General features: G+C 37.3%; 1 protein-coding gene across 50 annotated transcripts in view; it reads right to left on the bottom strand.

The window, feature by feature from the left end:
* LOC101159771 (neurexin-1a) overlaps positions 1-26,172 on the bottom strand; it is a 310,837-nt gene that overhangs the window by 25,610 nt on the left and 259,055 nt on the right. For 35 of the 50 annotated variants that reach the window (XM_078932242.1, XM_078932229.1, XM_078932238.1 and 32 more), the window contains 3 exons: positions 24,826-24,997; positions 18,764-18,853; positions 17,121-17,440 (listed from right to left, as the gene is read on the bottom strand). In XM_078932242.1, coding sequence (XP_078788368.1) covers positions 17,121-17,440; positions 18,764-18,853; positions 24,826-24,997 — 582 coding nt within the window. The remainder of the gene's footprint in view (positions 1-17,120; positions 17,441-18,763; positions 18,854-24,825; positions 24,998-26,172) is intronic. The other 15 variants (XM_078932254.1, XM_078932258.1, XM_078932261.1 and 12 more) reach the window with 1 other exon arrangement.

The following is a 26,172-nucleotide window of genomic DNA, read 5'->3' as shown; positions in this document are numbered from 1 at the left end:
AAGATAAAATAAAAGGAAAAAATTTTAATTGGAAAAAAATAACATAAATTAAAAACTGGCATAAAATGACAAAAGGCAACAAAGACACGAAAGGCAGATGAGAAAATAAATATAATTAGTATTTAAAAAAAAAAACAATATGCCACCAATGTTAAATGCCTTTCTAGAAGGTAAGGAAAATGTTTTGTTCCTCTCCTCCTGAATAACAGGAAAAAAAAAGTCCAATTAAAATGTTTTTAAATCCATTAAAAGCTACAATTCCCAAAGCCCTACCCCTTTACATTTGGGTATCATTGAAAAGCCCCTCTGTTACCAAAAGGAGTTAATTCAGTAATATGCAGTGGTTGGAAGATATTCAGATTTCGAAATGTCCTCTATAGAGGACACATTTGCATTGCTAGTGGTCAGGAGGACATACGTTATATATACATTTTAAAACCGTTAAAAACCTTCCAAACCACTACTACTACTACTACTACTACTACTACTACTACTACTACTACTACTACTACTACTACTACTACTACTACTAATAATAATAATAATAATAGCAGATTTTAGGGGTGTAATTAACTTAATCAATTGGTAAATTTATATTCCCACAGATGTAAATCGTATTAACTTATACCATTTTAAAATAATCAAAAAAATGAACTAAATCCATTATATTGATAATGAAAGTTGCCATTTGGATTGAGTTATGGTAGGTTTATTTTACTTTACCAAAAAACCACTAAGTGCATCACAGCAGAAAACGATCAAGCCGTCCCTACAGTCCAATGTGTCGAAACACTGTGCATTCTGCAAAGACATGTGACCATACAGTTGTTAGAATACTCCATTTATTTTGATGAGAAAAACAGCAGTGGGATGAACTTTAAGAGACTAAAATGTGAACGGATTAGCCATTAATGATTGTTTACTTGTTTGTACACATTTTTAAATAACTCTTGATTACCTTGCAAGAAATACAAGGAATCTGGAAAACTTCACCTGCACAGTTCAGTATCCAGGTATATGTCTGAGTCAAACTGGTGGAAGTTTTGGCTAAAGATGTCCTAAATCCATTCTAGGACGAAATGAACCAATATCGACTATGAATCGTCAGCCACAAATTATGATATGAATCTAATTGCTGTTAAAATGAATTGCTACACCCCAAATAATTTGCCGATATGTAAATATTTCAGTTAGTTTTGGATCTTTAAAAATCTTCACAAATGTCATAAAACTGGATTAAGCACAAATGTCATTGTATTCAAAACTACATCTGTACTTTACTTACTCACGCACATCAACACTTAGGTATAAGCTAACACTAGAGCTAACAAACTGCACTCCTATTTTTGCCCACACACAAACTGCCATTAACCCCAAAAAGCAGAGGGATCAGTTTGTTCCTGCTCAGAAGATGTGCCATTATTTCTCATGCTGACACCTATTTGCACTGATAGCAGCCTGCGAGGGCCCATATCTGACCAGAGTTGCAGTGTGCACAACAGACTAATTGGGAGGAGTTTGTTGTCCTAAGCCTCAGTGTTGCAACAACACATCATTAGTAAGCCAGCGAGAGAGGCAGAGCGAGGCAGTGAATTTGGGTTCACAGTTAAACATGGGATGAAAAATGCCTGCCTCTTTCACACACAGGAACAAAGTTAAAGGCGCTGTTTTACAAAACCACCGTCTATAATAACCAAACGCTGGCTGACACCACCCATACATGCTCAAAGTCTTCAGCTACGGCAGCAAGTACACTGCAGCAGCTCTCATCCAAAAGGCTCATGACATCCAAGTATCTAACTTAGCACCCTGGAACTAGGTCGATGCTGATGAATAATTTAGTCCCAGATGCTCAATAAATTCCAACTGAATAATGAAGGCGTGTGGGCCTCTTAGACTGAGTTCAGCTCAGAGTATTGCCTGGCCTTCGCCCACACTCTTCATACTGCTGGCCTGCCAAGCTGTCAGCACAGTGTGGATACAGATACGGGCTCGTAAAGCTGTAAAACAATAAGATGCCACAACCGGTTTCAACACCACAGTGAGGTGGACATCCAGCATGGAGGCATTTGTAGAAGCACATCATGTTTAACCCATGACATTATTATTTTGTTGAATTCTGCTGTTGATCGCTGCTAACATGAAACTGAGGTTTTTTTTTTTTATTATTTGATCACTGATTTAGATGTACTCAAGATATAAGCAAAGTGTATCAATAGAGATCAAACGTCTGTATCAGAAATGTCAATACGACATTATCATTATCATTATTTTGCTATTGATAAAAACAATAAATAACATAAAATTGCAAGGAAGAAAATAAGACATTTTTTGAAAACATGACTCTTTTAACTTTCTTAAGATTCAGCTTTTGCAGTGAAATGACTTTCACTGACCAGGATTTTTAGACAGTTTTATTCATTCTGATTGTTTTACTTCCTATCTGGATCATGCTAAAAATGGGAAAGTGGATTAAAAAGCATAAGGCCCAATTATTATATATAATATGGCTGTATCAAAGTGTACCGCTGAACTGCAATGAGAGAACAATGCAGAACTCTGGCATCGCCATCAAAAATCAACCCCTTCTAAAAGTTTTTAGACAAGGCGTTTCTTTTGGCCAGACAGGTTATGCTCTGGAGAACAGATCACAGTAAAATTATTTTTTTTCTCCCTAGTAAATGATGGTTCTGATGCTACAGAGATGCTACAAACTGCATTAGAGGATTATAGCAACTTGAGCTCTTTTTTACATGAAAGGTGCTATATAAATAAAATTCATTTGAATTTGATTATTTTTTCTGAAAAAGATGTGTAACATTTCTTGCCATTTAATGGGCCATGCACAAGTGTCTTGCACAAATCTAATGTAAAAGCGATAACACGACCACACTGAATGCTTGTATTTGAGGTTTTTCTTAAAACAAACTAATTCAGTTCCTACATCCAAATCTTTTCACAGTGGTAACGACTAAAGATGCATAATAAAGCACAACCGCAACAACGTCATAGGAGTGTGTTCTATGGCTCACCAGAGGATTCCTTTATTAAAAGGGACATTCTTGCATTGTAAATATTCATGAGTTATGACTTTATGAGCATATGCGGCCCATGCGACATAATGGACAGGTGTTTGTACTTTATGGTTATATGACACAGTCTTTCTTGGGAGAAAAGGCTTTGCTTTATATAAAATGAAGCAGCTGTGGCAGAGTTGACCTCAGGCTGAGTATCACAGTGTCATTTAAAAAAAAAAAAGTGCTCTGAGGCTCTCTATCTCCTCCCCTGGTACCAGTATGTTTCTGTCTTGCAATACATCTTTCTGAGGGCTTACGTCGCTGCACCCCAGACGGTCTAACAAGGAGCTGTTAGACTGCTTCCTACCTGGTAAACTAACAGCAGATGTCGTGAAGGCAAAGTTTCTGCAGGAAATGTGCATTCCCCTAGCATGTAGAAGGAACAGGAAATAAAGATCTATAAAGCTTTTTGGAAAAAGACCAGTGGATGCATGACTAAAACTTGAAGGGTTGCTTTCAGAATAACCTCTAAATTTCTCGCTGTTGAAAAGACTAAGAGGAATAAAAAGGATTTTGCTTGTGCAACAACTAACTTTTTTTTTTAACTTGTAAAATGCATTTGAAGGAGTACTTCGGAAAATGATGCAGATTTGAGGTAATTGCACAGCGAAATAACTGCACAATACACTATGTTCAGTGAAGACTTTTCTCTGAGAGCTTGGACGGCGTAGGAGGAAGGATCAAGTCCATTTCCCAGTCAGCGCCTGCGTCACACTGTCAATCTGTCCATAACTTAGTCAGAGTGAGCCATGTGGATGTGCTGCCTAATGCATCCACCCAGACAACCCAAGCCATTCTGCTCAGCGTATGATGAGCAGCAGATATTTTGATTTCAGATTTAGCCCAGAGCTAATTATTTATTACTGGGGATGTATAAATAATGTGCACACAATATGGAAGAGTGCTTGTGTTCCCCCCACAGTGCACAGTGAGTGCTGTGACATGGTTTTGGTGCTTCTAGCACATTGCACAAGACAAGGGTGAATGAATTTTGTTAGCTACATGCTCTAAATGTTAAAAATCAGAGCATGATATTCATAATGCACTATCTGCTTGCATCTACCGCCTACGCCCCCCCTCCCGTCTCACTCTCTCTCCCTCCCCTTCCTTCTCGCTCCTGCAAGAGAAGATACACAACCCCATGGATGCTTGTAGCATGTTCGGCTTGGTCTCTCCCTTATCCATGCATTTCCACTTTTATGATAAACAAAATCTGCTCAATTAAAAAGGCACAACAAATACCACAGAAAGGACTATAATCATAAATGCTTACTAGCCTAATGCAGACAAAATATTTGTCATTCTGAAGAAAAAGTATGGCTCAATCCACAAAGACAGTGTCATTCTTTACGCTTACGTTCCTTTCTCTGCAACTCTAACTAAAAATATACAAAACCCGAGCATGTGCTGTGAACAAAAAGGGAAGAGAGAAAAACATGTTAAGCCTGGCCACAAATCACTGTCTTCCTGACTTTACTTGCATCTTGACATGTAGTCCCAGTCCTTCTTGAGGTGACAGGTACAAATTTGTCATCCTAACACAGATGCCATCATTGCTGAGATGCATGTATGCAGGCCTTATTCCCAAGTGTAAACATGACATGAGCAAGGAGGGAGGGCAGCGTTGCCCTACAACCACAGACCAGGTCGAACGGAGCTCAAACAGAACATCATCACACCCAGACTTTTGTCCTTCACTATGACAGTTTTTAAGACTTTAAAGTTCCACTCTTCTCGTCTTCTGATCTATTTTCAATGTGTACCCAGTGGTCTTTTAACTATGATTATGCTGTTTCTAAGCAATACAAAAAAAAAAAAAAACTGGACATAGTTTCTGCAGAGCAGCTTTACATCACTAGAAATTTCCCTTTAAGTTGTTGGCGGGACCATTGGAGGAGGGCAACCCCACCCCCCCTTCCTGTCCTTGTTGCTCAGAGCTCGCTTGTGGCCCACCCAGAGTATTATCTACATCCGAAACCTAAATGTTTTCGTCTGCTCCCGATTCACAACGTGTAAAATGTAGGAACCATTAAAGTGTGAAAGAGATTTTCCCTTAGCCCATAACTGTCAAAGTGGAAGCCAAAAAATCAGACGCCAACTTCAGCCTTGTCTGACTTTTAGGGTGTGACGAATAAATGGAATAACAAATAATATATTTTAATAAATCTGGGATTTTCAAAAATATAATAATAATAAAGGTGAATCCACCCATTGAGCAACTTTTTAGCAGCATCCTGATTACATTAGACAGCCGGTTACAGTATATATGCATTATTATTATTGTTTTTTTGGTATGTCACAAAAACTGTCACAACAATTCCATATTTGGAGTAAAGACTCCTGGTTTTTGTCTGTTAAATGAAGCTTTCATTTATTTTGAAGTCAACGGCTCTTCTTCTGTTTCCTCACTGGCTCTTTTCTGGAAAAAGAAACTTTCCAAATGCGTTGGTTTTTTGTTAACTTTGCTAGCTTGAAAGTTTCAATTAAGCAGTCTGCGTAGTCGCTTTAAGAAAGAAGTGAGAGAGAATTTTGACATGTGACCGCTTGGTCACAAAAATGTCAAAGTGGTGGAGAGACTCCAGTAGTTTTCCAAAATACTTCCAAAAACGTTTTCCAGAATCGGATTATAGAGAAAATGGAAAAAATTTAGGTCATGTTTTTTTGGTGGCCCGGTACTAACTGTCCCATGGACCGGTTCCAGTCCAAAGTCCAGAGGTTGGAGACCACAGCTCTACAAAGCCGAGCCTAAATCATTTTCATATCAAACAAAACTCAAACACTTTCAATTTAATTTTTTTAATCTTCTCAAACAGGTTTAGGTGTTAATACTTTGATTAATTGTCAACATTTCATTTTTATTTTTGACATTAAGTGAAAAACAGATAAACCTTCCATGTCGGAGAAGTTTTTTTTTTTCTTTTTCGGATCAACTTAAATCGATAAAATCAGACACCATCTCCTGGCATTTATAAATGGTAGGAATTGGACTAACCTACATTCATTTTGTAGTTCTCATTACTCTTATCTTTCAATGATTACTGCGGTTAACCAACATAAGGTGCTTAGTGACAGACTGCATTCATATTTCTTGTTTTCTACCAAATGCAGTGAACCTAAACAAAAGGAAAAGGAACCGCTCGTCTTGTAATCTTGCTGACAAGCAGAAAAAACAAAAATAAATAAATAAACTGTTTCTGAGCTGGTCGTGCTGCAAGCATAAAGACACTTTTGGAATCACACGCCAGTATGTGGATTTCACTTTCTAAGCCCTTGAGAAAATTATTTTTAAAAATGGAGAGAGCTCAGCACAGCTCAGCGAGCTGCTGGCAAACAGCTCCTGTTCATGAATGCAGTGTATAAACCAGCTCATCACTAAATGTTGCAGGTGGGAGAAAACCACTGTTGGACAAATTGAATCTTATGTTCAGCACTTAAGACTCTATTGTATTTCAAAAAATCCCAACAGCAAATGTCCTGGGAGCCAACAGTGTGTTATATGAATGCATGAATCACAGCATAAAGCTGTCTGAAAATATTTACAAAACAGCTGCAGGAACATTACCTCTTTCTTGTATCGTTCTCCTCATCCTGACAGAATCAACAGTCCCAGCTCGTTTGGTGTCACACACCAGCATCCTGTCTGTGCGCACTACTGCCAAGGTGAAAAGGACCGGCCAATCACATGGACCCTACATGCACTTTGGAAAGCATCTCTGTAGTGGTCTCTGGTGACGCTGAGATGATTGATATGGTCTGTCGCAAGGGGTGAACACCACAGGCCTGGGGGCACCGGAGGTCTACTCAGTTCCTACCTTTGCCATCTGTCAGCACCGGGTGGGCACCAAACCATGCAGTGGGTCTGGGGCAGCACACCCCAGGATCACCTCAAATGACACCTCGATTCAGGAACGAGGTGAGGAGGTCAGCAGGACGGACTCGAGCAGCAGAGAAAAAAACGTTTCATGCTTTGAAGGAATGACTTCTCTTCATCTGAATTTTCCATCTGGCCCATTTTGTTTAAGCAAGAACACAAAAAGGTAATGAACATCGTAAAGGTTCAAACTACCCAACTCAGCTGTCAGTTAGCTGAGATGTTGGATTGCTGTTATTTTGGGTGGGGGGAGGTTAGGATTTGTAGCAGTATGTTGGTCAATCCCACACATCTGCAATGCAGGAGAAATCTTATCCCGAGCATGTTTTTTTTTTTCCCTTGAATAATTGAAAACACAACAACTGTGCAGGGCTCGGCACTAAAACGAAACAACTGTGGGGTAATTTGGTCTCATATTGTAAATGATATAAGATGACTGTACCTTTGGTGATTAATCTTTTGGCCTGTTAATGTGCGCTGCCGTTTGCCTCATTAGTTACCTTTGATTTTGCTGTGCCTGATGCCTCTTTTGGTTGCCGAGCACTGATTTGGAAACAGGATAACTAGCTTTTTGTAAGATGAAACCCAACACTCTTTACTAAAGTGATAAACAATTCCTAATGCAGTGATGACACAAAATGTTTTTTAAAAACTGGTACATTTCTGTTATTTTCCATTCAGCTACAGCCTGTCAAGCAGTAACAATGCAAAACAATGCCAATAGTATTCCGTAAAGATTGCAGAGCAAAATGAAAAATTTCCTTCAGATTATTTTTAAACTTCATTCAGGTACGTGAGGATAAAAAGTCTGATATGCAGGACGTGTTTTTGAAGTTGTAGGCGTTAAGATAAATGCAATCAAAGTATATCTGCTGTGCATTTTATTCTGAAAGTCCACACATCTCGGGGACCCACTGAATCCCTTCAGAGGTCACGGGGTTGCTGGAACCGACCCAGCTAGCATTGTCAGTCTAATGCAGGGCTACACAACCACACTCACATGCACACAGCTATAGGGGCAATTTAGAGGTTTCCTAAAATTATGAAGACAAATCATACCATGTTAGGATGTGGAATAGCTTCAACACACTTTTAAAATGGGAATCCAGTAATCCAGTCCATCTGGGGATTTTGGTAGCAGTTTGAAATAGACAATGAAACAGCTAGTTTAACCTTAACCCTTTTTGAGCTTTTGTTTTCCACTTTAAAATTAGCTTTATTGATTTATTTTTGAAACCATTTCTTTGTGGCAATGCTTGATTTCAATCTTTTTAAAGCACTAGCCTCTTTTTTTTACATATGTATTTATAAATATATTCCACAATGAATCTGAAACTTTACAAAACACTCAAGTCTGAGTGGTAAATTTTGTCTTTTTTTTTTAACTGCAAAAAAAATATTTTTCATTAATTCCATGCAGAATTGTTAAAATATATGTGCTTTTTCATTTCAAATGATGACTAGCAAGTCATTGCGCCAGTTGTCTTTTCCTGACTTTGGGGGAAAAAAACTTTTGACTTGAATCTTTTGTAAAAAGGATTGTCAAAAGCCAAAGCATTAAAGAGGCAAATCTTAGACTGATCAGACTGAGACAAATCTCAGAAAAAACTAGAAGGTTAGACGAGAAAATATCAAAAGAGGCTTACAATCAATTCTGTGCAGGAGTTTGAGCTGCAGGATGTGGGGAATAAACACTGAATAATAATTCTTACTAAAAAAGGCTTTTAGGTAGAATTAAGGAATGAATAGCTGTGGTGATAATTGGGGAGAAAAGTTGCAGTTTTAGTTAGTATAAGAAACCAAATTGTTAAGGATTTTGTGTCTCAGATTAACTTGACACTAACTTTATCACACTGCTGGTGAACAGAAAAAAAGAGAGCTGGATTCCTCATGAAACTAACGTCCAAACAACCTTCATGCTCAGGCCGGTGGTTTGTAGGATTTAGCATCATATTAGTTTTTATGAGACACTCTAACTTAATGCTGGATAATACAAATGATTGCAGCTGTCCTGCTTAATGACGGTGCTGCTGGAAGAAATTTAAAGAGAAATTGTTCTGCTTCGCATCCGCTGTAGGATTGCTTCATACACATATACGGCTTTCAAGGTTTGTTTACAAAAAGTAACTCGATTTCTTGTTTATTTTTAGACAAAGTTAAGTGACCCAGTTTTAAAGGTATAAGTTAATCGGCAGCATAGAAAAAGCAGGAATTTCTGGCTCTTTTTGTTTTTTACTTTTGTTTGGAATGCATCCATTTATCTTTGACTTTTAAAGAGTGTTGAAAGCTATGGTTCATGGCGCGCTTACAATCCCACACTGGCTTTTATTCGTAGCACAGATTTAGATAACTTGCAAAGAAGGAGGTAAGAAAAAACAGTCATGCAGCCACTCAGGGTTTTAAGCAACTGGCTAAAGATCTTTTGTTACCTCTGAAATACAGGGATGCAAGGTTTTGACCTCCCCATCATGGATGAAGATAAACACCCACTGAGAACTCGTTCGGCCTGACCTCATCCATACGTGACTGCAAATGAAATGACCAACACAATGTGCTTTGAATGCCCCTCACTTTCACTGAACAGCCATTACACACCCCAGTCAGGGTTACTGCAGGACGTGGGACCAATTGCTCTAGTGACCATTCATTCTCTCTGAAAACAGGCGACTGTCAGGCAAGTCTGGGTTTTTTTTTAACCAGCAACAACCAAGCCATGCATTAACATGGCTGGGTTTTTTTTTAGAAACTGAAATGACCCTTAAAGTCAGAGCCTAAATCTGCTGTTGTGTTCATGTGAGATTTATTTTTTTCATACCGAGTGCTGCTGGAATAAAAGCACAGGTGGGTTAACATTTTGAAACTAATAAAAGATAACAAAAAAGCGGTAAATCTAAATAAGATCGGAAAAAATCCTATAATGTTAAATGACTGAAGAGGGAGTTAATAAATTAAAAGGACTCAGTTCTTCCACGTTGCTGTGGCTAATACCAACTTATGAGGTCAATATCAGCCTCGCACTAGAAATGCATGAGAGATTTATGTACTGTATGGGTGCTGGTGGGCTGTGATAATACCAAGCAATGCAGGTGAGGATCCATCACTGTCAAGAGCAGTGGCTCAGTGGCTCCTCCCGATAGAGGACAAGTTTTGTTTCCTTTTTTTTATTGATGATAAAGTAACAAAGTTTTTCTCTAAAGTCGAGAGGTTGATGAAACAAATTTGCTGTTAGCAGCGCTAGAATTTTGCCTAAATGTGGTTTAACCATTCATATAAATATTTGATTTTTACTTGAAATGAAATTATCTATAGAATAAAATAGAATAGAATAAATTAGAATGTACTTTGCTAATTCGGTGAGGTAAATTATTGACTTAGAAAACAAAAGCTGCATGAATGCATACAATATTTGAATTTTAGCAATCAAATGAAACAGGAAACATCCCAGTAATTTAAATTATGTATACTAAAAATAAAGGTAAAGGTATAGTCTAAATCAGTGGTTATCAAAGTTTTTGTAGCAGAGGGCCAAATTAAGAACTCGACATTAGACTGGGGGCCAATTTTGGTGAAAAAAAGGATAAACAGAAAAAGTTGTTTTTAATAATGTTAGTGACAAAGTGTCATTTGTACAGTTAACCAGGCCCGCCAGATATTTTAACAGTTGTGCCTGGAGGCTGCTGGCCAGATTTTCTACTCGTCTAGTAATCGTATCATTTGAATTACTTATTTCTTCAAACCTGCTCTGGATAAAACATTGTCAGCTACTTTCAGCATTTATTCTTTTTACAAACTCCCCGTCACTTAAGGGCTTGCTACGCCAGGCCATTTCCAAAGCCACAGTGTGGCTAGCTTGTCTCCCAGCTTCACTGGATTTGGCAATTTTTATAAACATCTGCTGTGCAGCATAGCCTCGTTGTTGTTGTTTGGAGCCTATTGTTGGGCTCCTCGCCAGTAAATTTGTCATAGTTTTTATGATTTGTAACATAGTGCCGATTTATATTGATCCTCGCCAACACGTTTTTCCTCAAAGGAACCTGTTCTGGCTCTCAGAATCCCGCTCTGATTCTATTTTAACTGCTGTCGTCACGGTCCTTCCTTTCGCAGAGGCAGTGACATAGAAAATGTTGTCTGCCCTCTTGTGGTGAATTTTATACACTTCGATTTTCATTTTTGATTGGAAACGGTTTATTTCAAGCATTCAAATAAGAATAATACACAAAAACTGTACCGTTGACACCCGAGTGCAATTAGCTTTTTTTTTTTCTGCATATGTTGCCAGAAACCACGAAACAATATTTTTCCAAGCAATGTACAGCTGGTTTAATAACCTTCTATTAGCATTTGATGAGGGCCACAAAAAAGTCTGTCGCTATGGGCCCATTGGCCCCCGGGCCGCACTTTGAAAACCCCTGGTCTAAATATATGCTTATCTGTTACATAACCTAAAAAAAAAGTATGAAATAATTCAAAGAAGGAGTTCAAATATTTTGAGTGAGCTTGTATGTAGATAAGAAGGGGCATCATTGCAGGTTTCCATGTGCCTCATGGCTAAACCTGCTGACATGTCAGCAATCTTTGCTGCATTCATTTATTCCAACATTGATAGTCGAGCACATCCAATATGAGACCTCCCATGGACTGGACAGGAAGCATGCAGAGGAAAAGGGCACGTCAGACAATATTTGACTTCCCAGTTTAGAAACTCCAAGCCAGTAAGCCTTCACTAAGTGGTGGCGTGAAGTAAACCTGTGATCTTAATGCAAACTGTAGATCCTTTTTATTATTATTTGTGTAATTACAAAGACAACCTCTTGGCTATTATACTTATTTTTGTTAGTAGTAGATAGAAAGTCCTTTATTTGACACCGTCACTGGTACAACCAACAAAATAAAAGGGCTTGTAGGCCAGTGTATCTTTTATACATTAAAACAACAAAGATGACATTTATGACTAAAAATAAATAACAAATAAAAATTGCATGATTTGGTTATTGAAAACAAGAAATTATAACCACATAAATTGCAGCTAAATGAAAAAGTGCACCAGTCATCCAATAAAAGTATTTTATACAACAGCATACAAGTCACCTTGTCATGTCAACCCTAGAAGACTATCGCCGGGTGATTTTTGTCCGAGCGAAGCTATTCACATGAATTTCAATATGTCGCGTGTCAAGCAGTCTGTGCCTTCACCAGGGAAGACTCACATGTTCCAGGAATGGGTGGACTAAAGAGCAAGTTTCTAGTATTATTTGATCATTTTTAGGAATGTATTTCTTCTCCAATTCCTAATTTTTAAGTATTTTTGAGTATGTTTTTATGAACTTCGTATATTTTTCTCTTTCACTTTGTTACAAATACTGCAGTTGAAAATGAAAGAAAACCACTCTAATTTATCATGTGTTGTCATGATTTTTGTTAGGTATATTATATCGGGTAAAAATTATCCGGGAAAAGTGATGGTGTACGTTTTTTCCAGCGAAAGTGTTCTAGGGTTAATACTGTCTCCTGATTGTGACCATAAAATGATTAACCCTTGTGCTATCTTAGATGACCCCACCCTTACTTTGACGTGTTATTCCTACCATGACAAAGGTGGATAAAGGTGGAAAGATTTCATGTAATCCATGGACACCAGTGAAGATCACAAATCATTGAAGAAAAAAGGTTCTAGTGGGTCTAGATGACCCAACTCCCAATGTTAAAGTGCCTAGGATAGCACAAGGGTTAACTCTGTAAGTTTCACAGAATTTAAAAACACAATTAAAGTTATGATTCTTTTCCACCATTATTTACTAAAATCGTATAATACCTGGATAAGTTTACCAACTATACTTTGTCTGCTCTCCCTCCCTGCCATTCAAAAGGAACAGCTCATGGTACTATTGTGAGCTTACACCCAACAACAATAAAAAAAAAATCTTTACTATCATTTACTATTTTAAGACAGCATAGAATTTTAAATGTTAACTAAATGTTTTAAATGAAGACACACAACAATTGTTTTTAATGTATTCATTCATTTTTCTGTTATTATGTAATAGTATGTAAATTACGTAAATCTTGACTAAAATGCAGAAACTTTTGTATGTAAAGTTTCAAGCTTTTTTAGTAAAATCCCAGTGTGACTGGCTGACAGCTGCACAATATGATTGATGCTTTATATGCTGAGCTCCAACAAACTGTTTTGGAATTGTTCTTATGAACACAAAGCTCCTGCCGTTCTAATCATACCCAGATGTGAATGTTTCCTTTTTCCATGTTAATGCGGACTTTAGATATAAAAAAGGAAAAATTGGACTACTGGGGGTAATTTTTGTCAAGAGGTTGCGTAAGCATCATGCTTTCCTGATGACGGATTAATCATATAATATAAATATTCAAAAGAACAGAATAGAATGTTCTTTCATAATCTTGTGAGGGAAATTCTTGAATCAGATAAACAAAATCTGTCATGGCCCATCACTAACTGTTTAGTCATTTAGTATAAACGCATACATGCACATTACATTTTTTTTATTGATGCAGTACATTCGGATTTTGGGAAATACATATTTCTGACATTTAGGGCATCTAAAGTTAAAACAGCTATTACATGGTTACATAAGAGATGCCTTAACTCTTGTGCTATCTTAGATGACCCCACCCTTACTTTGACGTGTTCTCCCTACCATGACAAAGGTGGATAAAGGTGGAAAGATTTCATGTAATCCATGAACACCAGTGAAGATCACAAATCATTGAAGAAAAAACGTTCAGCGCACTGTCTAGTGGGTCTAGATGACCCCACTCCCAAAGTTAAAGTGCCTAGGATAGCACAAGGTTAACTTAATTTTAAAAGTTCAAAAATAAAGCTTTTGATTGGATTTAAAGCTCTGATTTACTTTTGCACTGTTCATGTTTCGATTTAACCTAATGTCACCGCTCTATGTGTTAGCCATTGTCTTTTTCAGGCCAAACATGCTTGTGACTGTTGGGGCATGAAAGCAGTCAGCAACTCTCCAACAAATGAGAGATGGAGCCATTGGGGAAAAATTAAATGCTGACTGTTCTACAAAAAGGAGAATGCATGCACCATCTCCCCTTACTGAATCCAAACATGGTGTCTTTCTGGGTGCGGTGCTCCGAGACAATAATGTCCTAGCACAGGAGCTCATCAGGTTGTCAGACTGAACATGCTGACATCTCCCAATGAGCACGGTTTTGCACGCCTCATTTATCATCTCTGCCATCACTGAGCAACTCTTTAATCCTGTGACCTTTATTTCCATATGACTGCTAGATGAAACTTTAATATTTGCTTGGACCTAATAACTGAGCAGGACAAGCGTTTTTTCCTATATTACACAGGAAATCCCATGTGGAGCTTCACAACACTGTACATTTTAAATCAATAGGAATAAATGGGTTTTCAGTTGATGTGAAACCCTGAGTTTGAAGTGTATGCTGACTACATCAAAAACAAGTGCGTACATGATTTTAGCATGCTAAATTATTATTGATTAAAACATTTAGGAAGAATTTTCACCTTCAGTTATTTAAAGTCCTACTCCAAGGTAAATGATTAAGCATTCCCAGGGTTCTTTTATTTGTGTCGTTTTCTAGGTCATAGTTTCTGCAGAGCAGCAGGAGTTAGAAATTCATTTCTGTTTAGACTCTCTCCCACTAGCTTACAGCCCCTCACAACAGCTGGGACCCTGAAGGCCTTTTGTGATGTACAGATTTTATTATTACTGTCAGAAGTCAGAGCTCTGTCTCCCCCTCTGGTCAGCAGCGGGACTTGTCTCCAGAGTACAGAATGCTCTAGATCTCCCAGCATCCCCAGTGCACACTTCCTGGATGCCGCACACCTGACTCTCATTCACTCAATCAATCAATCACAGCATACTTAAACACTGCACTGAGCCTCACTCAGTGTGAAGTATTGTTTGTGCCACTCTGCCTGCATTACTGAGTGTTATGGCTGAACCTGATCTTCAGCCTTCCTGTTCTTATGACAATTACAATCTTCTGATAGCCAAGATTTATATTTGTATAAAACCTGCATGTTTTTGTAATATTTTTTATTTATCTATTACTTTTTATGTTTATATATAATTGATTGATTTTTTTTCAAAGGGAAGAGAAGGGGGTGTGTAAAAAAGGGAGTTTAAAAAAAAAGAAGGGGGGGTAGAAGAAAAAAAAGAGAGGGGGAGAAAGTAAGGGGATACGTGTGCCAAGCTGCTAATTTGAGCAGGTTATGATTTTAAGCTTCACAATGTTTATGCTTGATCTGCTGGAAAGACAAATGTTATATCCAAGAGTGAAATTCTGACACTAAGATAAGCGGAAGATATCTGTCCATCAATACACTGTGGGTTAGGAGCGAGGGATAAAGCAGACTAAGTGTTTAAGCATAGAGCTACCCAAAATATATGTCTGTAACAAACTGCATTATGTCATGCTTTTGTCGTCAAAAATAAACCAATTTTAAAAAAAAAAAGCCCAAAAGAACACAAACACATCTCTAATCTGCTCCTTTCAACGAAAGACTTATAAAGTTAAACCCACTTCCTCCTTGACAAGAGATTCAATCCAGTGAATAAAAAAGAAAAAAGAAATAGAAAAAAAGAACATGTTAAATAACCACATTTTTTAAAAAGCCCACTCAAAAATAGCCACTTAAGCAATAAAAAAAAAAAACCTCAGTAATAACTCTGCATATTTTCCCTAAACATCCCAGACTTCTCATGTTTATTTACTAAGTTTTGCCTTTTTCAAAGGGAAGATATTTTTCTACCAGAAGATATTTTTTTCTGTAGTATGTGACTTAAATTAACAACAGGCCAGTATGACAATGTTGGAGCTTTTCGTATATATCAGATTCATGGTGTCAAACACACAAAGCATAACATAGTAAAAAACAACCAGTATTTTAGGCAAAAATAAGAATATTCTTAATGTGATGTAAGATGATTTTTGAGCACAGCCATAAATGGAATGCATGGCTCATTAAAGCCGCAGGATTTAAGAGAAAATATCTTCTGTATTTGGGAAAGAGTGGCAGGAACACCCCTTTATTGGATAGCTTGCACATCGTGTGCGGTATTGTTTAGTCACACATTGTGACATTTGGGAGGTAATACGCTCCTGCAGATGCTGCACCACTCATGCAGGACAGATAAAGATGATGGAGAACCTCGATGATGGCTATCAATCTAAGACACACACAGAGGCACACATCAGAGGGCCATATCTGATTGCAAATGGGAGAAAATCTTGAAAGAAAGCCTGTGGTGCTGCTTCCAGTCGCGCAAAAAATGGACTCATTTTTTTCTCAGTGTACCAGTTAAGGGACGCAAGGAGATGGATGGTGTACTTAAAAAAAAGCCAGGAATCCTTCACATGATCCTACAATAATGATGTGTTTGGTGTACTGGATCACATTTATTTAACTCTCCTTTAGGTATTTCTTTTTTTTTTCTTTCTCCAATACAATTTGCAATTTTGGGATACATAGTGGGAAACTGAGGGTTCTGCCAGGAAATGTGAACATGTGCACCAACATTTCATTCATATCGTACCATTATTACTGTTGTCATCACGGAGACTTTAATCAGAAAAAAAGACAAAATGTAGAAACCAAAATAATAATAAAAAAAGGTTTAAAGGTTTTGGAAAACAATTGAAATTTCCAAAAAATCTAAATGAAATGTTAAACAATAAGGGTAAAAGGTCGGTAATTTGATGATGAGTTTTGAAGAAGAGGGAAAGCAGAATGATGTTTAGCCCAAACTGTGGTAAAAAGTTTATTGATTAATCACAGAACATTGCAGAAACGGAAAGAAATATCTTCTGTCTGAAGATATTGCCATGACTTCCAGTTGAAAAGCTGAATAAATGTCATCATCCAATCAGCAATGTCCCATGATAACTACCTTTCCCCTGTGTTTATCTAACATTTCATTTTGATTTCTGGAAATTACTTTTCCACGATATATCTTTGTTTATTTCGTCTCCTTTTTTTAGAATTATGTTTTTTTTGTGGCTTTTTTTTTAATTGTCGTGATCTTTGACATGTTTTTGTGATTTATTGGTGTGATTTGGACTTCAGGGCCACCATATTAACCACATTTTTACATGGATGAAGTCAATAGAGAGACAAAACGGGTTTATGGGGCGGACATTCATACCTGCTGAGGCTCTCGCGGTGTTGTCTGCTTGACTCTCCTGCTGGACGCGGTGGTGGTGGTGATCTCCATGATGGATGTGGACGTCTCTGATCGGTTCGCAGTGGTGCTCGACTGTGGTGTGATAGAGGAAGGCGAATCCCCCACAAGCCGCACACTTCCCTGGATCTTTACGTTGGAATCCCCCTCAGCGGCCATGTTGAACACCTTCAAGCCATTATAGTAGAGGCCCGAGAGCTGGCCCTGAAAAGACTGACTCCGATCTCGCTCCCAGCCCCCAATTTGTATAGTGGTTTGGCTGTTGAAGATTGTAAGCTGTCGCCCTGTGGAAGAGGGATGTTGCAAGAATGTTGAACTGTGGACTCAGCCACTTTTATAGAACAGGAAATAAAAATAGACAGAAAGACAGATTATTTGCCCAGTGGCTAATGAGACCAATAAATTACAGGGTGTAGAGGCAAACCCTGGTAATTTATTGCCATTATAATGATGAGATGCCTATGGAAAGGAAGAAAAAAATTAAACACAGAATAAAAAAAAATCAATGCTTTGCTAAAAGTGTCATCTAATGAAAATCTACTAAAAAGAGTAAAAAAAGAAGCCTTCACTTTGTTTTTTAAACACTGTAAGTTTAATTACCTGTATCCTTAAAAATATATTTAAGCAGACGTGGAGCTCACATTAAATTACCTTAGAAAATAATCATTATTAAATGGTTTGTAAAACAAACGCCAGAAGCATATAACTCAGTGAGGATCATTAACATTAGAGCTTTAATAAAAATAGACAGACTGTGAGAGTTTAACTTCTGTTTAAAAAGCAGGCAGGAGATTCTTTCTTGTTAATATTCATACTTTTAGCAAAAGCCAAAGAATAAATAAATAAAAAACAACATGAAGAATGTGGTTTAGTACAGAAAAAATTAAAACGGAACACTTTTATGGCATGATATCCAAAATGTAAAAGAGGAATAAACAACACTTTATAAACATGATAGGGCTCAATTTTAAAATTTTAATGAAAAAATATGAATTAGTCACTGAACTTAATTTAAGAAAAACAACACAGCATGCATTCAGTTTGTTGTATATTACACTTCCTTTATCTAAAGCCCTATACATATTTACAGCATCTGTTAAAGGGACTCACAAAATCTGAAGCCAATTGTTTTTGCACACTATTTACAATTTCTAGAAGTTTAATCAGAACGGATCAAATCCCAGAAGAACTTCCTGTGCTGTATATGCATATATATGTATATATATATAAAAAATCGTTTCAGAAGTGTTCAAAGAACACTTAGCTGCTAATGAATGAGTCAACGTTTACATTTATCATTTACCTGTTTACTGCAAAATGCTACTGTAATTTATTGACATGTTTACAATGATGTTATTACTTCATTAAGTCAATTTATGTCCATATTTACAGTCCCTTTAACCGCAAGTTGAAAAGAAACACGTATTAAGACAGTTGACATTTGTAAAAATAAATACATTATTAAGAAAAGTATAAAACACTACAAAAATAAAATTATTTTAAATTTAATGGTTTTACTTATATTTTAATGGTTTATTATTTACAAAATACTTCTACAACCTGGTTATGATCAATTTATTTTATTTGAAATTTTAATGGGATTTTACCTTTGTCGAGTAGCCATTCGTCAACTACTCGACCAAGTCGGTATGGGATTCGCTGTCTAGCAATCGCCAGGCGTTCGTTATCATTGTTGCCTTTAAAGTTTAAAGAGACATTTCATTGGTTACAATCTGTAAGGTCAAAGGTTAATATTCATACTTAATGCTGGATTTATACAACTGCACAAAGGGTTTTAAATTTAAAAAATTTTAAGATTAAAAAACAATATTTAATGAAACATTATTTGAACAAACTTTATTGTATTTTAGCTGACACATTTAACCTATATTAATTAGAAGGTAACTGCCATGTAAATGATTTATCTAGTTAATAAATGTGTTATAAACCAAACAAAATGACATTTACATAAACATTTTCACTGCACAAAAATCTTTATCTCAACTTTCTATCTGTCGTTTGTCTATTTAATCTGCTTTTAAACTAGTTATCTCAAATAAAAATCTTTTAAAAAGATAATTTATTCAGCACAAATAAACAGCTTATTTATAATTAACTGACAAAAAAAGGGCAAAACTGTTTGCAGGATTACAATTCACACTGAATACAATCTAGCAAGAGAAAATGGTTGGAGAATATTGTCAAAGTAGGAACAAACACACTTAAAACCTTTGAGAAAGCAGCTTTGACAAAAACTAAAGCTCACAAAGCCATGACTGCATTTTGTCATGTCCACTTTTTTCAAAGAGTGTTCAGAAAACAAGCCAAGGAACTGACGAGAAAAAGAATCAAATAAATAAATACAACAACAGAAAGTCTTTACTCCAACTCTGAAGGGACACTCTGGCTTTAATGAGAGTAAACTCTGCATCACCCTTTTGTTAAGGCCAATACCCTCTCTAGAACAGATGACGCTCAGCAAAGTGGCGCCGTCTCTAACTGCATTTCCTTTGGTATTGTCTGCTAAGATTGAATTCAGTCAGTTCCATTCTTCCAGCAGATTGACAATGTTTGTCCCATCAACTATATTAATTCAGGTCCAGCAGATGAAAGAGCCGGTAACAAACAGTGAGTTGGTGGAGAATGGCGTCGGGGAGGAAAGGATTGCAAAGGCATGAAGGAAAGAAGGGAACCTTGTCACAGATGCACATTTGCTCTGATGAAAGGACATTTTTCTAATCACATCAGTCGGAATTACTGTGGAGGATCAGCGACACAGAAATGAGAACAACTCAAGAAGTGTAGTTATATGTTGCTGTGCTCAAACTTATCCTTAAAGATTGATGAAGATAAAATGTGCATGACAGGAACGTTCAATGGGGACAAATGAAATGGTCAATAATTAAGTCAACAACATTTTATAATAGTGTACACTCATGTGTACACTCAGAGTGTACACATGTTTTTGTGGTGTTTTTCTGATGTTGAGTACATATGTAAGGAAAATTGAGCTTAAGATTGTAGGAGAGCGTGTAAACAGTGACGGGAAAAGGGGGTTGGGATTGCTTGGCTCCAATGTAGAGGTGACTTTGCAATGAACTACTGTCGTTCTGCAGAAAGAGTGACCTAGAAAACGACATTGATTTTTGGATTTTGTCTAAAAACGGTATAATCCTAGTAAAAACACTGGGATTGCTTTTCAAATAGATCAAAAGATGAACGAAGTGGGTCTTAAAGGAATACTTCAGTATTTTAGTTTAATCTATTGACTTTTATTCTCATAATTGTTACAAGGGATGCCACAGTTCTAAGTTCAAAACTGAACATCACACCATAAAACCGAATCGTTGCGTTCTTACTACAAACCAGTATGATTGTCAAAGTCTTATTGTGGTCAAATCAAGAAGAATTTATTATTTTATTATATTACAGTGGGCAACAGAAAGGGTTTTCTTCAATGTTACTTGCTTATCATTAGCAAAAAAAGAAACAAAACCGTGACCCAAAAACTGAGGTTTGAACCGAACCGTGGGGAAGGTGAATCGTTGCATGTTTGCTTGGTTTGATTCTTCCTTTGAAGTGACTTCTGTTGTGAAATGTCACTTTTATTAAGGATTTAAATCCATTTCTCATAACCCTACACAGCTATGACTGCATTTCTTTTTCATAATAAACAGGTTGCATGAATTCTTGTGGAGCATTTTTCTTTTTTCATGCAGGGATCAGAGGTTTGTGTATTTATATAGAGCAAATGTTTGTATTGGTCAAACACAACTGTGTACCCTAATACTTTAAATTATATTAACAGCTACACTGTCTTTATATTTACATTTTATTTGTTTTTTCCTTTAAGTACTTGTTATAGTACTTGTTATAGTACTTCTACAATTCTAACCGAATCATACTTGGGGGGAATTTAGGGTTATAATTACAGACAATTTATTGCACTGATTTATGCTACAATTTTCCTTTGAGAAAAGTAAAAGGTTTAAATTTTATCTTGAGGTGAACTTTGTCTGATTTTTGCCATGTTTTTTTTTTTTTGTATTGCAGTTTTCTTTAAAAGGAAGCAGGGAGTTGAGACAAGAAGCCTGGAGTGAAAACATTCACCTTGACTTCCAGGCTTCTGCAGACTCAATGCACAGCCAACACGTGCACACTTGCACAGCCTGCTATGGTGCCAGAATCCTCCGCATTTGTGCAAAAACATGTTCCATTTTCAAAGACTGTGGAGCTTATCAGTCTGGCTCTGCACCCCATGGCACACTCAGTCTATCCTTATACTGAGGTTAATTAAGTGTGGATATAATCAAGGTCTGATGGTGTATTGATCCCCACTGTGGGACACTGGAGTGTTAAACAATGCTATCCCCTGGGCTCTGATGCAGTACCAGAGCCCATTCATTGCACCTGCAAGCGGAGCCTGTGACTTCTGTTAAGTGGTGATTTGGTTTGGTGTGGGACAGCTTGTCTTATCTCCAATGCCAGACAGCAGCGATTCAGCTGAGCTCTCCAACCCGACCCACTTTGCCCTTACACACTTGTTTTCTTTTTTGTTAATAAAGTGTTCAGATAAGGCAGGAGCTTTATCTCATTACAAGCCCTAGGACTCTCACCATGTTAAATGAACAAATATGCAAATACTTTGCTCATGGAGTCAAGAGAATTAGGAAGCAGGACCCTTCTCACTATATATGTCCATTTTTGCACTCAGTTTTCTCCTAGTTCAGCCACAGCCAATAAAGCAGTTTTCAAGCATGCTCAGTGATGACTGCTGAGATAATAGGCCAAAAAGGCTCTTGGCTATAACAGAGGGAGAAAGAAAAATAAGATTAGATAGGATAGAGCTTTGATGGATAAAGCTAACCCCCTTTTCCTTGTATCTCACAAAGCAGACAGAAAGGAGCAAGGTGAAAAAAGCTGTGGGTGCGATCAACAAGGGGGCAGGGGTAGACAGATAAAGGTAAAAAGGACAGGGAAAAAAAGGGATGTGTGGGCTGAGCAAAGTGAAAGACAGGGAGCTCTGTAAGTGCACCATGCTCTGATAACAGTAAAAGAATAAGGGCAGTGACTTGTCCATTATCATTGTGAGCAGTGCGCGTCCATTGGCTGCCCCAAAGGATGCTGCACTGTACCCTGCAGGCCATGGCAGCACAATGTGATGGTATTACTTCCATGGCCAAAGACTTAGAAACAAGATCTAGTATTCTAGAATAGAGGTGGGACAAGAATAAACAGGAGGAAAAAGTTAAATGCGTGTGTTCATATAGTATTTATAATTGTGTTAAAGACTTGTAATGGTCTGTAAGCATGTATTACCAGACTTTTAATGAGATTACGAGGGCAGCAACTGAGGGCCTGGTGAAGCAATTATTTCTTTGCTTTGAAAGTGAACGCTCCCCTCGGTGTAAACTCCTCCTCCCTCTTTCTCACTCTCCAGCTGTCACTTTTATCTTGGTAGTCTACTTTTATTATAATCATTGTTGATCTGTGAGTAGCCTAAGTGTAGCTGAGGGCTGCTATTATGACTGAGTTTAGAGGCTTACATGGATACTAATCAAACTAAAGGAGAGCTGAGAGAATTATGGCTTTGTGCACAGGGCTGGGGGGGGGCAGTAACTGTGAATTGATGTAATTAGTCTGCAACAGGCCTAATAAGGTAGCTGGACTTGGCAGTGTCACTAATGCATGATTGGTGGGGAAGATGTTGGAATCCCTGCAGCATTTCCTACTGAGAACTCAACTAAAAGGGATGAATCCGTTCTTACACAACTATCAAATATTTTTAATATGAGTATTTCTATTTGCTGAAGTTATAACTGATGAAAAACTATATAAATTCAATGCTAGTGTGTATGAAAAAGGCTTAAAGACCCAGCTGTTTTAAAAGCGCTCCCAGTGCTCTTTTAGATATGGTGATGCCGTTTTTAGCCTAATTTTAAAAAACGTGTCGTTTTCTAGGACATAGTTTATGCAGAGCGGCAGGAGTTCATTAGAAATTGCGTCTCGTAATTCTGGTTGGGGCCGTTGGCACGGAGCAACCCCACCCCCTTTTCCATCATCCTTTTTTCTTTACGCGGTCACAGCTCAAAAATCGCGACCAATATTGGAGCTATCCAAACGTACAGTTTGTAGCCAAATGAAAGCTCAGAAGAGGAAAACCAAAACATACATGGATGCATCACAATGGAATGGAGCAGGGAGTTTGTGGCCAGTGCGGAGTGTTTTTTTATGTTGAAAATAAGCTATTTGTCAAACAGCATATTTCTGCTATGCTCCAGATTCACTATGATTTGAATAAATAAATGACCAGAAATTGTAGGCATACTTTTCTTAATATATATGTCCTCCATTATCAAAAAAAATGCTACAACAACAAGTTAAATTTGAACTGTTGGAGAATTTTATTTTGAGGACTATATATTACCATTATGTTTACTTCTATTCTGTAGGAGTAAAACCTAAAATGTGCCTCATTTGATGACCAACATGCAATAACCAACTCGATTAGCTGGTTCCCTAACCTGACAGAGCTAATCCACAAAAACTATATCTTGTCTGAAGATTGACATGGAAGCATTAAACCCAGGTAGATGTCCCGCTCCATCCCCATCATGTCAAAAGACATCAGTTTCTGCTTTCCACCTGAGGCAAGTATCGTGAGAGTGGAGTCCCATGTCATAAAACCTTCTTTTATGTGGATGAATGCACTGAACACAGCTAAAGGTCACTAACCATTATAAAGAAAAAAAAAAAAAAGGTTCAGGTTCATCTGATATTTGTTTTGCGTTCTCACAATCCAACATATGCAGTAAAGCAGCTGCCCAAGAATAAAATGTTAACTGTTTTTTTAACATCATGCTTTCAGACTATAGTTTTTGTCAAAGCTTGAAGAGAAGAAGGAAACACGATCAACAACCAGAGCATTTAATTTCAAAACAATGACATTTTAACACTCTGCTGAAATACACCAGTGTTGCTGAGCTGCTGTCGTTTGACAGTTCATTTTCACATACTTTCCCCTTCACAACTTATTATAAAAGGGTTGTTTTTACCCCCTATTTTCAGTTTAATATATTTAACAGTAAAAGATTCCAGTTCTTCCTTTATGCTAGACCTACAGTGTAGACCTCAAATGCTTTTCCAATAAATGATCAGCCTTTCCACGGGGGGCTAATTACAGCATTTATCTTACACTGTCATGTAAAAATGTTTTCATGATAAGTCATTGGGAATTACAATTATTAGTAACACTTATGACTAAGAAAATTAACACAGCCTACTTTTAGGGAGTGAGTAATTGTGGTGAACGCTGTTGAAATGATGAATACCCCAGTGGATTTTTTTCTAGACACTGAAATGCGCTGCAGGTGATCAGCTGTTTCATTCTGTATTAACACCGGATTTACTTTAATTCCTTAAGTATTGCCTTGTTTTCTCCATTATCTTAACTTAATCAATCTAAAGTTACACTTTCAAAAAACACTTTCAAAACGACAATGCTCAACAACACTAGTATATTTCTTAACAGCCGCTGGAAATAGAAACCTAAACCGCAGATATTGCACATGCTAAATTAGTATCAGAACATCCTAACTAATACAGTTGGTCTCATGGTCATTGAGTTGACTTAAAACAAATGTAAACAAAGGCAGAGGGAGGGACTTACCTGTTGGGTAGCGTTCATTGACAGGCAGGTCATCCACCTGCAGAGTGGCATTACCCCCACTCCTCGTAAACTTGACTATATGGTACTTTCCATCATTTACAAACTTTGCCTTCTCCTCAATGTTAATGTCATCTGTTCCGACATTAAAAACAACAGCAACTTTTCCTTTGTCCTGAAAAGACAAAAGCACAAAAACAAGAAGACCGTCGTAAGTGAAGAACAGGACTGTGTTTTACAGACAGAACACGAATCGGGGAAATGAAAAGATTCAGAATAGTACATGTGTTGATTTTTTTTCATTTAACTTAAAGAACCAGTAATGATTTGCTTAGATAATGTACCTTCCCACTGTTTCTATTTTCAAACAGTTCCTGAAATTCCTAATTCTAATCCAGATTTAGCACCAACTGTAAATACTGCTATTAAAATTGATGTTTTGTGCATGTTTAGTTAAGTTTCTACATGAGTTAGGGCCCTTCATGTTAAATGTGAAAGTCCTCGAAAAACAAACATAAGTAATCTTAGCTGGTTACTTTCTTTTTGCATTGTGCAAAAAAATAACAGCCAAACTAAACTAGAGTTTCAAAATAAAGGAAAAGAACAATATAGGCACTGCTCCTGCTCTTTAAAATCGTATAAATACTTAAGTCAGATTAGTCAGGAAGTTCTACCTCACTTACAAGTATGGCTGAAAGTTTTGTCACACCATTATCAATTAGACTTTCACTTTCCAAAGCCCTCCGTTCTTCTCAGCCAATCAGAATCATGTTTTTGCCTTAATATTCATGAATGGTTATCTCTCTGCATGCTAGATGGTTCGCCGGCCCTCATCCACCCCGTTCTCCACCTGCAGTAATGCTATGGTATGGTCTGGCTTCCAACAACCATCAGCGTCTCTAGGCCAAGAATGGGCAACTCCAGGCCTTGAGGGCCAGTGTGTCTGCATGATTTCCACATATCCAAGCCCAACTCATGACCTATTAGCTGATTCAGGTGTGTCCAGCCAATTAGAAAAAACCCAAAGCAGGGTATGTTGGAAAACATGCAGGAATGCGGCCCTCGAGACCTGGAGTTGCCCATCCCTGTCTAGGCTTTAAGACGCCATCACCCAAGAGCCTCACCGCCAATAATTAGGGACTTATTACACAACATTTTTCGGAAACACAAATAAATCTTTACTCACATTCCTAATATCTTTCTTCATTGTATCATATATAATGGAACAGCCTTTTTTTTTTAGCAAGCAGTTCAAAATTATACAAAGTTGACAAAATCCCCAGAAATAAAATGAATAGGTGTGATTTTTTTTTTGTTAATAGACCAGAGATACAATACAAAACAAAAACT

Source organism: Oryzias latipes, chromosome 15 (genome assembly GCF_053564925.1).
Source record: "Oryzias latipes strain Hd-rR chromosome 15, Olatipes_Hd-rR_3.1".
Taxonomy (NCBI): domain Eukaryota; kingdom Metazoa; phylum Chordata; class Actinopteri; order Beloniformes; family Adrianichthyidae; genus Oryzias; species Oryzias latipes.
Note: the sequence above shows the minus strand (reverse complement) of the source record. Positions and strands in the feature narration are given on the sequence as shown.